This window comes from Electrophorus electricus, chromosome 14 (assembly GCF_041902795.1).
Source record: "Electrophorus electricus isolate QZ-2024a chromosome 14, ASM4190279v1, whole genome shotgun sequence".
In the NCBI taxonomy this organism is placed as follows: Eukaryota; Metazoa; Chordata; class Actinopteri; order Gymnotiformes; family Gymnotidae; genus Electrophorus; species Electrophorus electricus.
This window is the reverse complement of record NC_137510.1, coordinates 19993762-20008031: the sequence shown is the minus strand read 5'-3', so window position 1 is coordinate 20008031 and position 14270 is coordinate 19993762. Positions and strand designations below refer to the sequence as shown.

Here is a 14270-nt window from a genome sequence, read left to right as displayed (position 1 = left end):
AGGTGGAATCAGAAATGTTGCTGTTCCATACATGAGCATATATAGGAACACCCTTACAAAATGAGTGAATGCCAGGGAGAGAAGGTGGGGGAGTGAGTGTGAGGAGCCATTTCAATGAGGTTACTGAAGAATAGCCTTCAAGGCAGGCTATTCTTTGTCCTTTTAAATTAAGGGCAGTAAGACATATCCAATAAAAAGAATACAAAGTGCCCACTGACAGGTCAAAAAAAGAAAAGGAGAGCAATTATCTGGGAGTCAACTGCTTTTGCTCATGTGGGCTCTGTATGCATTATCAAAAGGACCAAAGGCTGCTTGTTAAGTGTTAGCAAACAGAAGCCCACCAGTTAAGAACATAACGAGGCTTTAATTGATCAGTTTAATCTCTGGCCCTCATTAACACATTCTCCAGTCTGAGATTTCTTCTTGTTGCCACAGTCAACTCACATTTGACATTGTGACATTGCTCCCACATTTCAACACAGATGCACTGGAGGATTGGTATTTTTACATATCCATGAAAGAATTCAACATAATAGACCCCTTCCCAGTTGTGAAAAGGCAAGAGGTACAACAGTTGTCATATCTGAACTGGCTGTAGGTGATCTCTAGCTTTAAACTGGCTGTAGGTGATCTCTATCTCTGAATTGGCTGTAGGTGATCTCTATCTTTAAACTGGCTGTAGGTGATCTCCATCTCTGAATTGGCTGTGGGTGATTATCTCTGAACTACTGAAGCTGATCTTTATCTCTGAACTGGCTGTAGGTGATGTCTATCTTTAAACTGGCTGTAGGTGATCTCTATCTCTGAACTAGCTGTAGGTGATCTCTAGCTCAGAACTGTCTGTAGGTGATCTCTAGCTCAGAACTGTCTGTAGGTGATCTCTATCTCTGAACTGCTGTAGGTGAGCTCCATAATCTGAACTACTGTAGGTGATCTCCATCTCTGAACTGGCTGTGGGTGATTATCTCTGAACTACTGAAGCTGATCTTCATCTCTGAACTGCTGTAGGTGATCTCCATCTCTGAACTGCCTGTAGGTTATTGCCATCTTCTAACTGCTGTAGGTGATCTCCATATCTGAACTGTTGAGTAGGCTGAAAATGTAATTAATTCATTGATTTGGTGAATACACTGTTTAATTGTCACAAAGGAAGGAATAATTTATTAGTCTATTTTTCAAAAATTGAACTGTGCCTTAAAAATGTTTAATGGAACCAAATTTTACTTTCAACACATTAAGCAATTTTTTAAAACAGACTCACAGTTGAACTAGAATATAAACTCTTATTTCATTGCACATTATGTACAGCCCTATTGGTAAGCAGCAAGACAAGGAGTGGAGACCTATTTTTAGCTCAGGCATACTCCATGTGCTTCACAAATGGCTTGACATAGAAGACCATGTGTATTTGTGTTGCACTGGACTGTCGGTGTCTAGGCTATATATTGGTGCATGTAACGTTGTTGTATTTTAATTGTTTGTTGATTTGGACTACAAGCAAGACAAAAACTCTGGTGGTGAGTGGCATCTTTCGGTTTCATAGCCTTTTAATGTTTACCTTACTTCACTAAAACAAGTCAAATATCTCCTAATAGGCACTTTTTCTTTGTCTAATGTACTAAGCCTAATTCTTCCCAGTTTATGATGGAGATTCCCTGTGTTTTAGGTCTCTATATCCAAAAAATAAATGCCTTGCATTTGGTAATAATTTGGTTGTTTTCTTTCATCCAACCCTCTTATGTACCTACTGTACATTCCTCTAGCATTCCTTCAGCATGTGAAATATTCTCACGTTTTCACTTTGCCTGATAAAGGCTTATCTTGAAAAACCTATCACTCATATCCACAGAACTTTGACCCATTGAAGTGGCTGGTTTTCATTGGTCTAGGTTTGGACTGAGCTCTGCAAGCATCCAATCAGTAAAACTTTTTTAAAAAAAGGCAGTGATCTGTGTTAATCAGTTTAGGACAGAGCAGATGTATGGTGAGTAACCACTTTTTGTTCCTTTGCATTAAAAAAAAAACAAACAAACAAGCTGCCGTTGGTTAAAAGTCATAGAAACGTGACTAATTCAATTGTACTGATTCAAGTTAATACTATGGTATAACTCCAACAGTCATTTTTCATTTGTAATATTTCTTTCCAGTGGACAGAATGAATAGTGCATGGGCCATATTTAGATCATATCCATACATTAGCAATGTTGTGGGATACACAGCCCTGTTTGCTACAGCAGACTTTATACAGCAAAGCATGCTGGGAGCTGCACAGGGTAGTCATGCTCAGTTCAGTTGGGACGCTTCTGAACAGGAGGCATTAAATACACATAGGATTACAGTGGCTGGGCACTCAGAGAACGCTCCCCTCAAAGTCTCAGAATGCAGCCAGCAAGATCCTGAAGAAAAGGTCATCTCAGTACCAGTGATCAGAGCTCATCACTTCTGCATTGACTGGGGCCAGACTGCTCGGGTAGCACTGATCGGCCTGTGCTTCCATTCCAACTTCAACTACCACTGGCTGCGTGCACTAGAGAGGATGTTTCCAGGAGGGAGGACCAAGAGAATATCTATGAAGGTTTTTCTGGATCAACTAATTGCTGCTCCTGTCACAATAAGTGCCTTCTATATCGGTGAGAAAGTCTTTGCTTTCTTTAGGTAGCTTAGCTAGAGGTGGTAGTTTATGCAACATTTTAACCACAAGCTCAGAGAATATAAATTCATGTTTGTTAAATGTTGTACACTGATGTGTTAATAAAATGATCTCATCTTCTGTGGGATGTATGATTAAAGGAATTGCTCAACTAATATAGATATATTAAAAACAAACACTCAAGCTTTTTTAATATATATATCTTTGCATTTTCTAAAGGCTTGAGCACCTTAGAAGGGCAAAAGGATCCCTTTGAAGACTGGAAAAATAAATTTTGGACTTCCTACAAGGTGAGTTTACGCTGTATGGACATGGCCTTACCATAACCTTCATCTATGATTTATCCTCATCCTTGCTGATTTTGGTTCTCTCTCTGACAGACCGGGATAGTGTATTGGTCTACAATGCAGGTATGTTCATCCATATACCATCCATCATTAAGATACTATATTGCATAACTTCTACATTTTCTCCCTTGCAGGCAGTGAATTTCTCTCTGGTACCCCCGGTGGCACGCACTGTGTTTGTTGGAGTAATATCACTCGGCTGGACTGTTTTTCTGTGTCATTTTAGACGACAGACAAATTAATCTCATATACCCTTTTTTACTAGTAGGGCCCCTTAACATCAGTTTATTATACACCATAAAATAAAGACCTTCGTCTGTCTGTCTGCTTCTGTTGTAGCTGATGTTATGTAAAATCTTAGTCATGCAGTTTGTGATTACACTAAAACTGGCCTACAATAAAATTACAGTATCATTACAGGACAGTAAATCACAGTACAGTATTAATCCCTTTTGTGACTACTGATTTGAAACTTCTTGGAACTGAAGCATTGTTTCGATACATTGCTTTGAAATCTGTAGCAAAAAGATAGTGACGTGTTTACGCTGAATAAGGCTTCATTCGATATTACATACTACATCGAAACGTATCAAATGTTTTGCCTTTTATCTGCATAGATGAGGTGAATTGTCGATTCTTGATCATAAGGGAACAACACATTTTGATTCTCAATGGGACCATAACAAAATTAATGTACCAAATACAAAAAAATTGACCCCAAAACTGTAGACTAATTGTGATTTTAAAGATTTCATTCCAAACGTGTGGAGGTAGATCTTTTGTGATATTGGGATCAACTTGTTAAAATGTTTGATTTCCATGAAACTTGGCCTAGCCTAGTGCTATGCAATAATGCAACGCCGCTTCTGTTCAAAGCAATCTAAAATAGCCATTACGTCTTCATTTCGAGCAATTTTTTTATGCCTGGATAAATATTTGTTACAATTCATTAAATAAAAAATTAAGATATTTTAAGTATATAAAACTTATAACCTGGAATCAGATTATTTAAATTGTGTTTAACGAGTATTAAAAGGGCGTATAATAGGCTATTCACGTTAACGCAAGCTACTCAAAAGAGCAAAAAAAATGGAACACCATGTAGACACTAGATGCCACTGTAGCCTGCAGAACTGCATGTTTTCTGAACGAACGCTTGCGTTGTTTCGATACCCCATGCTCGCCGTTTTCCAAATGTAAAGAGCTTGTTACTCTTTTTAGCCCACGGTTTTTAATATTTACATTTACACGGAAAATAGTATTCACTGCACACACATATGCGCCCCCTTATATATGATAATACCCCTTTCTATGCAAAAACCCGGATATAAACATCAAAAGACGTCAATTATACTAGGAGCAAACAGTAGCAAGACACAGCTTTAAAATATCAGATGTGCTCAATCATCTTATTGTGCAAATGTGCCCATAACATATACTGAGCGAGTGTTTGGGGCAAGGGGTTAGTGCTGGTCTACAGGGCATCGGACCAACAGAAGCTACATCAAAGTCCAAAATTTCTGTAAGTTTTTATTTTGAACGCAAGTTGGAAGATTCCGGCGTATTATTATTAGCTGGCGAACCAGATTTAATATACCGTCAAGCTGTCTTACAGACCCTTGATGTTAAACATTAATACCCCCTTAGCTAGCAAACTAAGGAACCAATTCAGGTTTTCTGTCACATATCACTGACTCCAGTTTAAAAAGCAACTTTCTGTGCATGAAGTTAACAGATATCATTAGAAAAATGAACCCTACATTAAATACTAATTTTCTTTTCTGTCTAAATGTATGAAAATTGACATTGACATTTTTAACAAGTTCACAACCGAAATATCTACATATCGGGGCAGCCTTGCCTTGAGTCTCTTAGATATATCAGAACAGTCAATCTCCTGATGTTTGTTATAAGCAACGTGACTACAAGTGGTCGAACTTTTACAAGAAATAGGTGTACGTGAAGCTGTATCCAACTGTCGTATAGGGCAAAATGCTACATATATATAAAACCTACATTTTAAGGTAACAATGATTATACCTCACTAAAAGGATGAAGACTGAAGACGCTAGTTACAAAGATTGTTTATTTCCTCAGGCGTCTGAGTCAAGAACTGTAGCCGCGACCAATGAGCAACGTCACATGCTGCACTGTGACGACACTACTCACGCCGAAAATCTTATCGCGAGACTACGGTACTTCCTTTTCCCTTTTCACTTTGAGTCCAAGATGGTAGGTAGTGGTTTAGGCTTTTTTGCGATATGTGTTCCTATAATATCTGTGTCCATCCTAAAGTCTGTGTCATCATATGTTCAATAATGGAACACAGATTAACTTCTCATAGACCCATCTTGGGTTTTGTTTGTTAATCTTTGTTAATTAGCAGTTATAACACGTTAACAGATATTACAGAGACTAGCAGCCCGCTTAGCTTGGTACAGAAGTTGCCCGAGTGCGTTGTCTGAGTGATGCGTTTGATTTGGGCCAGGCCATTTTGTTACAACAACCTGACATGTCTATAAATTAAATCATGTTAAATTTGGACAAGTTGGAATAAATAACACATCGCAGCATACTTTTGAGTTAACCCGTGTTCGTTAGCTGGCTACTTGCCGGCGAGCGCTGTCCATCGTGGATTCCGCTAGCTGGCCTCCCTAGCCACTTATGCTTCGTGATGCAGCAATTAATTTCCTTTCCGGGTCGTCTGCCTAGTTCTGTATTATGAAAAAAGGCTAGTAATTGTAACGACTCCATTTTAGTCGTGTACCACAATTTCTTGTTCTTTGGAATGATTTTCCTAGCTAGCGGTTAGCTGGCAGGCTAACCTAGGTAGCGTCGCATGTTGTAGTTACAGCAGCTGGCTAGCTGGTATGGAGAAGTGTTTTACTGCTTTGTTGCTACGATGTGTGCTCGTTCTTCCAGCTGTATGCACGTATAGGGTGTTGGGGCTCTTCTGATGTAATGCGTGCTCTTGCAGGGAGTTGACATCAGACACAACAAGGACCGTAAGGTTCACAGGAAAGAGCCCAAGAGCCAGGATATCTACCTGCGGCTCCTGGTCAAGGTGGGTGTGGCGAGAAAAGCTTTGATTGGAATCTGATGGAAGCTCTGCTTTTAGTACATCATTTTGTTTGCCTCCTGGCCCTTGCTGGGCACATCTTACATACTGTCTGATGATGGAATTGTTTCGTTTTGACAGTTGTACAGATTTCTGGCTCGCCGTTCTGATGCTCCCTTCAACAGGGTCATCCTGAAGAGACTCTTCATGAGCAAATCCAACCGCCCCCCTCTGGCCTTGTCTCGCCTGGTTGGTATCCACATTGAACTTCTCATCTTGCTTTATCCTAAGTGTTTTACCTGGGTGATGTTACTGCCATTTGTTTTTAGCATAATCCTTGCTGTTCACAAATATTCACAATATTACTATGCCAGTTTTCAAACCATGTTATGAGCATCACAGCTGAAGTGAACAGACGGTCTTTAACGGTTCTGCCTTGTTTGCTAAGGAAATTGCTATTGGTTTATCACGTTTGCTTTCAATGTAAATTCGCTGTAATACTTAAAGTGGATTTTAAAAACTCAACAGGTTTTGCTGTTTTTAAGTTCAGGACAGTGAGTTGTCATTTATTAGGTGTTTGCTTGCATTCGTTATGAGACTGTGCAAATGTACCTTTGGGTAAAACTGGACTTAACTGGAGTGTACAACCTAACACACAGCCACACTCAACTACCAAGCTTGCACATCATACCCAGAAACCTGAGTAATATGAGTAGTTTTACAGTGAGTCTAATCAGCCCTGCTGTCATGTTTTTTGGCCAGATCCGCAAGATGAAGCTTCAAGGCCGTGAAAACAAGACGGCTGTGGTCGTGGGAACTGTGACGGATGATGTCAGAATTCAGGCTATCCCCAAGCTGAAGGTATGTATTCCTTATTATTTACTGGAAAACACTTTATGCTATTTCGAACACCTCTGAGATCAGTAAGACGGTTTGAATGCTTGCATGTGGTTCATCTTTCCTGCTGGTATGGTGCCTTATCTGTTTGTGAAATAATTGGCACATTTTCCTATTTCGCTAGCAATTTAAGTGTTGTAATCGATATTGTATGGGGGCCTGATTGTCTATTACTTGGTCAGTCAGTTTCTTTTTAGAGCCTATTTTTAAAAAACTCATTCTTGCCTGAGTTGTGTGTGCAGTGTTTTGTTTTAATAATCGGTTAGGACTTTGTGGTAACATTGTGTCTGTTGCGTTCAACCATGCAAAACACAAGTAAAATCATATTTTAATACATCTGCCCCTTTAGTAAATGTTACCGCCTACATGCAATTGTATGTTACAAGGTCTATTCCTCAGCTGTATAAGTACATTTTATATTGTTTATTGCATGTTCACATCTGTGAAGTTGGAACCCTTTTAGCCAATTCTACAAAACTATTTTTGCTTTACCTGAAATGTTTGTCACTGGGAAATGAGCAGCAATGGGCGCCAGTCCTCTGATGCACACTGTTGTTTCCAGGTGTGTGCTTTGAGGTTGACCACTGGAGCTCGACGCAGGATCCTGAAAGCTGGTGGACAGGTCATGACCTTTGATCAGCTAGCCCTAAGTGCCCCAAAAGGACAGGGCACTGTGCTACTGTCAGGTAAGTAGTCCTGAGAATGCATGAGCACAAACTTGGAGTGTACGTGTGTGTCTGTGTGCATACACATTACACATATGCAACTGTGGTCAGGGTCTGAAGTAATGTAGATATTGTTGAGTACTTTTCAGAAGGTTACATTCACTGTCAAGTCTTTGTGGCTTGTAGGAAATCAACTGTTTCCTTGTGGTTTTTGAATTTTTACTAGCCTGCAATATTTTCCATTGATGCTGTTAGAAACACTAGCATTGTAAGGGATTGTTCAGGCAGTGATAGGTTAGCCAGTAAAAATAAATAGCACTGTCAACTTGCTGGCTGTTTACATGGTGGCACTTGCAGCCATGAAGCTAATAGGAAGGCTTTTACTGCATATTAAAGATCACTGGTTATGCTGATATGCAAAATATCTGCATGAAGTGATGGTAATGATGGGCATTGAAAGGTCCTGGTTTGGTTATGACTACTCTAGCAAAGCAGTAACTTCCATTTGATGCAAATAAGCCCACACAGCAAATGCATTTATATTCTGCAGAAATTTATCAAGCAGGAAGTGTTTGTGTTAATTTGCTAAAGTGTTTCAGTTCCAAAAAATATTTTACATTTTTACATGTTTTGCATTATTTTGTATGTGTCTGCTCTTAAGTTCATTTGTTCAATGCAATATTGCCAGTGAAATGTTCTCAACATGTATAAGGTGGTAATTACTACAGAATTCATCTGTGTTTATAGCTATAGAATTTTGGAATTAAGCAACTGTTTAATACCTGGCAGGTATTTTTGATCCCGTTCTAGATCCCATGGTAGTTGATGGTTCATTTCAGAACCTGACAGCTGTACTGATTTTTGCAAATGTGTGATGGAAAATTTTCAAAACTGCACTGAGAAGCTTTGTTGAATGTACTGATTGCAGTAGGATAAATTTCTTTCTGAATAGAATCAAGGCATATGACTGGTTAGCTGGATATGTTGTCATTAAATTGGACTGTTGTGCTTCAGTATTTGGATAGAGAAGAGATGAGGCATATGGTCAGGACAAAATGAACTAGCACTTGTAACTACTCAAGTGAGCTGTCCATCAGCTGAAATGTTGGTTGTGCAGATCTCCATCTATTTTTGTTGCTGTTGCTTTCTACAGGTCCCCGCAAGGCCAGGGAGGTGTACAGGCACTTTGGAAAGGCCCCTGGCACCCCCCACAGCCACACCAAGTAAGGTTTTTAAACTTCTCATTAGGGATGTGAACATCTAAGATCTTTGAATGTTAAAACCAAATACATGTTGACGGAATATATTTTTTTCCTGAATATGAATATTACTGGCTACCAAAATACTGCCAATGTCCGCCACACAGTTTCCATGAACTGTTGTACGTCTTGCCAGTTTTGAGTTAATGTATGAACCTAAATGATGCAGTAAAATCTAAGGGTCCAGTGTAACGTGTCTGTCGGTTGAGAATAGTGCCATTGAAAGCTTATTGCTGCTGAATGACCTAATTGGATTCTTTCTTATTTCAACAGGCCCTATGTGCGCTCTAAAGGCAGGAAGTTTGAGCGTGCCCGTGGACGCAGAGCCAGTCGTGGCTACAAAAATTAGAACTCTGTCTTGTTGGTCAGCCTAATGCAAATAAAGTTTGGCTATTAAATGTCATTGAGATTCATTGACTTTTGTTTTTGCCTTCAAAGTTGATTTAGATCAGCAAGCAGTCAGTTCAAATTCTAGATTTTTTTCATCGACATAAGTCACTGTTAAGATGCATGCTACATCATAAAGTGGAAAATGAAGACTTTGATTAGGTTTTTTGTTTTCTTTTTTAAGTGTTCTATAGTACCTGCGCATAGCAGAGTTTCAATATTAATACAATCAAAAGAACTGATCTCACGTCACTGGAAACTTACTAGAACCATAAAGCCTTCAATACTATGATTGTCTGTCTGGAAATATTTGATGCAATAATGAAAAGCCATGCTTTTTTTCCAAAACATTTTATAAAAAAAAAAAAAACACCTGTACTGTGATGGGCTTCAAAGATTATTTTTGTACATTTTCTGTGCGTCAAATATAGTCAAAGATCTGTTGAACACCTCATGAACTGTTAATATTCCATAAATGTAGTTACTTAAATAGTACAATTCATTACAAATTTAGAGATTCCAATGATATTTGTAACCAAATGTGTGCAATTTAATCACTTATTAAAATGTATTTGGGATATCAGTACTGTTGCATTGCATTTTACAAAGTATATGCTGAAGCTTACTTTAAATTTGCATTGATTCAGGTTGTTCTTGTTACTTTTTAAAAAGTTTTTTTTTTTTTTTTTTTAGCCTGCCATTCACCTATCTTATTAATCAGTAAATCATTTTGAGCAGTGTGTGCTAGACCAATACATGGTGGTTAAGCACTGCACTGGCACCGAGTGCTGACTTTCTGGGGGAAAGATGGCTATGGCAAATAAGTTTTGACAGTCGTGTACTTATTTTTAGCAGCTTTTTCTGTCTAAAACAAGATTAAGTTCAAAGTTTTGTTATATTTTAGGTGTACTTTCCTCATTGATGGAAGCTGCTTATGTTAACCTCTGGAGGTCCTTAAATAGACTAATTGTTATTTAAAGTTGCGACTTTTGGTGAATTGTGCAAGATGAAAAATGTTCTAGATGTGACACCTAAGAAGACCAGGCACTGAATATTGTTAAATATACAGAGATTTTTAGTAGTGCTCTGTGAAGTCTGTAATGTCAGAACTTTACTGTTTTCACTATTTTTCTATTACTTATTTATGCTTTTTAAATACTTCATGTGTGTGTGTGCTTGAGGTCCTTCAAATGATAAAATTAACATCTGCAATGATCTGCAAAAAGACCAAGATGTATCAAATAAAAAATGACTTACGGGTCTGACTAGAATTAAGTCAGTAAGACACCAGTGCTGCCAGTCAGTTCTGTGAGTGGAAGAAATGTTGGTGGGTATGTAATAGCAGTTCTTTTGTACAATTCTGGAAATTTTCAGTTCAGAAACCTAACCTCTTTAGCCCTCTGTTGTGTAAACCATGCTACTGTACAAGCTTTATTATTACTTATGAGAGAACATGATTCACTTGATGGCCCAGAAAATGTGACACTTGTGGTTTTGCATGGATAACTTGTGACAGATAATGTGTACTGTGTGTATAAATAAGCTAAACAAAACTGCTGAGTGGTTTATTGTAAACTCAGAGGTTGTTTTTCTTTAAACCTAGTGATAATTTCATTCTATGAATAATGCCATTGCAGGATTACTGTACTGTGTTCTTTATAAGATTCAATGAATAAGATTGCGGTTAACTGTCTATTCTCAAACATTCTAGCCGAACAGTACTCATCATTACTGCTAAGGCGGATGTTTTTTAGACACAATGTGACCACTTTATGTGTTGCTTTAGAGCTTTTTGCAGGTGTTTTACATCTACATTGGCCCAAGGGTCTGTAGTGCCTGGAGTCAGACTGGGGTCGAGAGCCTTTCCTTAATATAATTAAACACCACTCTGGTCCTTCAGAAGTTCACACAGGTTGTGGAAGCAGCTCAATTTTGCAATGTGCTGCACACTTGTTTGGCTCTGATGCTTAACAACACTCTTAATGGCTGAACAAGAGTATCTGACATAAGTAAGCCCTCAGTGTTAATTTCTGTATAAGATAATCATTTTCAGGAATTGTCTGTATTTGATCTTTCAGTCTTGGGTTTCACATAGAGTAGTCAGCATGAAGCGTACTAACGTTCTGGGGAGCTGGGCACTGATGTCAATGATTTGGTCATGGTAATGTGCAGTGAGACAGGGCCAGCGCAGCTTTCACCAGCCACAACTCTCCGTTACAGTTTTCCCTTCTAATTTGTGATGGCATCATCTGAGAATGGTAATGACATAAAGGCGATATGTGTAAACAGCTAACAGCAGTCCTGGAGGCCACCACTGACTGGGCCATGTCATCACCTGCTGGGTTCACCGAACCATCTTCTAAACGCATGATGAGGTCAAAAGTGGTAAGTGCTTGAAAAATCTGCTGATCATGTGGAGAAGTGTGAATGCATACACAGTGAACATCTGCACAGCCCTGTTGTTCACGGCCTGCTGTTCTGTTTAACACTTCACACCCACTCATTTTGGCCCAGGACCAAAGATGACTGAGAAACGTCCTCAAATGAAACAGACAAATAGAAATAATTTCAATGCTGATTAGTATTTAAACCTCACTAAATTATCTATTTAGTTTAAGTAGAACTAATTGACTAGAATGATCTTTTTATTCATTTCTTTTTTTTTTGTCCTTTTTTTTGAACATTAAAACATTTAGCGATGTTCGAATAATCCTATATTATAAAAATACCCTTAAATCGGAAATGAGTTGTTTACACACTGATATTATTACAACTCTATAAAATAAAATAAAATATTTAATGGGCACCAATTAGCAACAGATTAGAAATCCTCTTGTTTACAATAGGCCAGTGTGGTACCACATACATAACATAGTAGGAAACATGTTTTTGTGCATTTACATATTTATCTGAAATAGGTTTGATAAGTTGTGCTCTACAAAATTCACTTCATCTGCCTTTAGTTAACTACATTTTATTTAACTCTGGTTAAACATAAAATACTGGTTGAATTTTGCATTGTTTATCAAATATTTTCAGTGTTCAAAATGTGTATGATAAACATTCACAGGACCACTATAGCCAGCCATTCTGCAGTGCGTATGCACTCACCTTCTTCCCAGTCAGAAAGGTTTCTTCTAATCTTTCCTGCTTTTAATGCCAAGACTACATGTGCTGATTACAGGCAGGTCTTATCTGCATGGCTTCCATATGGCAGGCATTATTTTTTAATACCAACATATCACCAGCACCTGCAAATCCAAATGTCTGTGAGGTGCAGTGAGGTTCATCTTATTTCTTCTTGTTTTATTTAGTTGATTAATTCTTGTAATAGTAGAGGTTTTATGTAGCTCCCTTGTCTCATTGTATTCTTTGACTTGTCTCATGTTGATAGAAAGTAACTTTTCTGTCCACAGTAAAACAGGAAAGAAAAGAATGACAATTTAAGTAAAACTTAAAGACTTGTGTGATCCTAGAAATGTAAAATAAACAAGAATGATTTTTGCCTCTAAATATTTGTAGGGGTGTTAATAATCATAAAAATATTTTATTGTTGTATGCTTTTTTATTTTCTTCTCTTTTTAAGATGTGCTCTTTAAGGTTATATTTATAACAGTATTTAGAGTTGATGGTCTTTATCAAGAGCAGTGATAACTCAAAATTTAATCTACCAGTATGAAGGTCAAAAGGTTTGAGCAGATATATATAGTTCAAATGAACTTTTTTTTTTCTATAAATTAAATAACTAATTGAAGAGACCCCAGATTTGTGTGGGCAGGAAGGGAATAAATGAACTTGCTTTCAATAAAAGCCCACCATTCAGCTGTGTGGTGGGTTAATATTTTTCACAAGCTCTATGGACATGTGCACAGTATTTTTACATTTTGTTTCCACTTTGCTCTCTCATACACCCCCTCTGCCTCTCTGCTGCATGATTCCTCTTATACAGATATGCTGTACCAGTGTTCCACATCATAAAGGAAAGATCAGTGCTACTGTTCATGCATGTCCCCTGTACTGCCAAACCTACACTGTGGGAAGGAAGATATGAACGCCTGAAATATGAACATCTGATTGTGCTCTTCTATACTCCCCACAGTGTGTCCCAGATACGAATTGTTTTGGTTTTTGTTTTTTTCTTCCTTTTATGTGTTAAGTTCAGAATGGGGTCTCACATGAGGAAGTGAAGCCTCTAGCAGAAATGAGAATAAAGGAAAAAAGAAAAGTGTGTGTCTCATCTCATTAATGGAAAATGTAGAATATGGATGTATGTAGTCATTCACACACACCTTTATCAGGTTAAATAGAGGTAAAGGTAGAATTGCAATAAAATAAAGTAAAACTAAAACCTATGGGGACAATTACTGTACCCCATGTAATGAACGTGACAGTGAAATAGCAGCAGGTATACAACATGGAGGGCTAATGGGTTTAAAGAGTAGTGATATATACATATAGACATCCTCCTCTCACACACTCTCCAGACTGTCCTGCTCCAGACCCACCACAGAGCTGGCTTTCCTCAACAGCTTATTCAGTCTGTTAGCCGTGGAATTACAAATATACTTATAAACTGCAGTATGAATAAGTTGTTCTTCTGTTCTTCTACTTAAACAAATGAACTGTTTAACCAAATCCTGCTAAAGTATCACGAAATTATTTGATATTGAGAAAACCTCAAGATGTTTTGTTGTCTTAATGTTTCCTTTTTCTCCAGTTAGAATGTTTATTCCTATTAAAATTAATTTATATGTCAATGTTCATAACTTATTTGAACCATACTAATTAATTTGGTTAAATGTAACAGGTGTATCCCCTCCCACTGATTTTTTTTTTCTTTTAGTAAATCATATTGAAACAGCTACATTAAAATAGTGGGATAGCTGTGGGGTTGGCAATTGATTTGTGGTTATGGTATTTATGACTCGCTTTCAAAATATTTCTAGAATAATATACATGAATTTTGAATAAATGTGTGTTTAAAAAAGAATTTGAGTTTTTATAGTG

At 37.8% G+C, this 14270-nt stretch overlaps 2 protein-coding genes across 3 annotated transcripts; both read left to right on the top strand.

Annotated features, from left to right (window-relative positions):
- Nucleotides 1–1393: 1393 nt before the first annotated feature.
- On the top strand, nt 1394–3911 carry si:ch211-120k19.1 (mpv17-like protein). The gene is made up of 6 exons (XM_027006664.3): nt 1394–1517; nt 1850–1984; nt 2148–2630; nt 2870–2940; nt 3031–3060; nt 3132–3911. The coding sequence occupies exons 2-6, from the start codon at nt 1978–1980 to the stop codon at nt 3237–3239; spliced, it is 699 nt and encodes a 232-aa protein (XP_026862465.2). The 5' UTR covers nt 1394–1517; nt 1850–1977; the 3' UTR covers nt 3240–3911.
- A 540-nt stretch (nt 3912–4451) lies between these two features.
- rpl18 (ribosomal protein L18) lies at nt 4452–9279 on the top strand. Of its 2 annotated transcripts, XM_081696709.1 has the most exons (8): nt 4452–4519; nt 5095–5229; nt 5975–6061; nt 6197–6304; nt 6818–6916; nt 7515–7638; nt 8771–8840; nt 9150–9279. In XM_081696709.1, exons 2-8 carry the CDS (start codon nt 5140–5142, stop codon nt 9223–9225), a joined length of 654 nt encoding a protein of 217 aa, XP_081552835.1. In that variant the 5' UTR covers nt 4452–4519; nt 5095–5139; the 3' UTR covers nt 9226–9279. The 2 variants fall into 2 exon arrangements, with proteins under 2 accessions (XP_081552835.1, XP_026862467.2); XM_027006666.3 differs by lacking the exon at nt 4452–4519 and having other exon boundaries at nt 5035–5229.
- Nucleotides 9280–14270: the final 4991 nt, after the last annotated feature.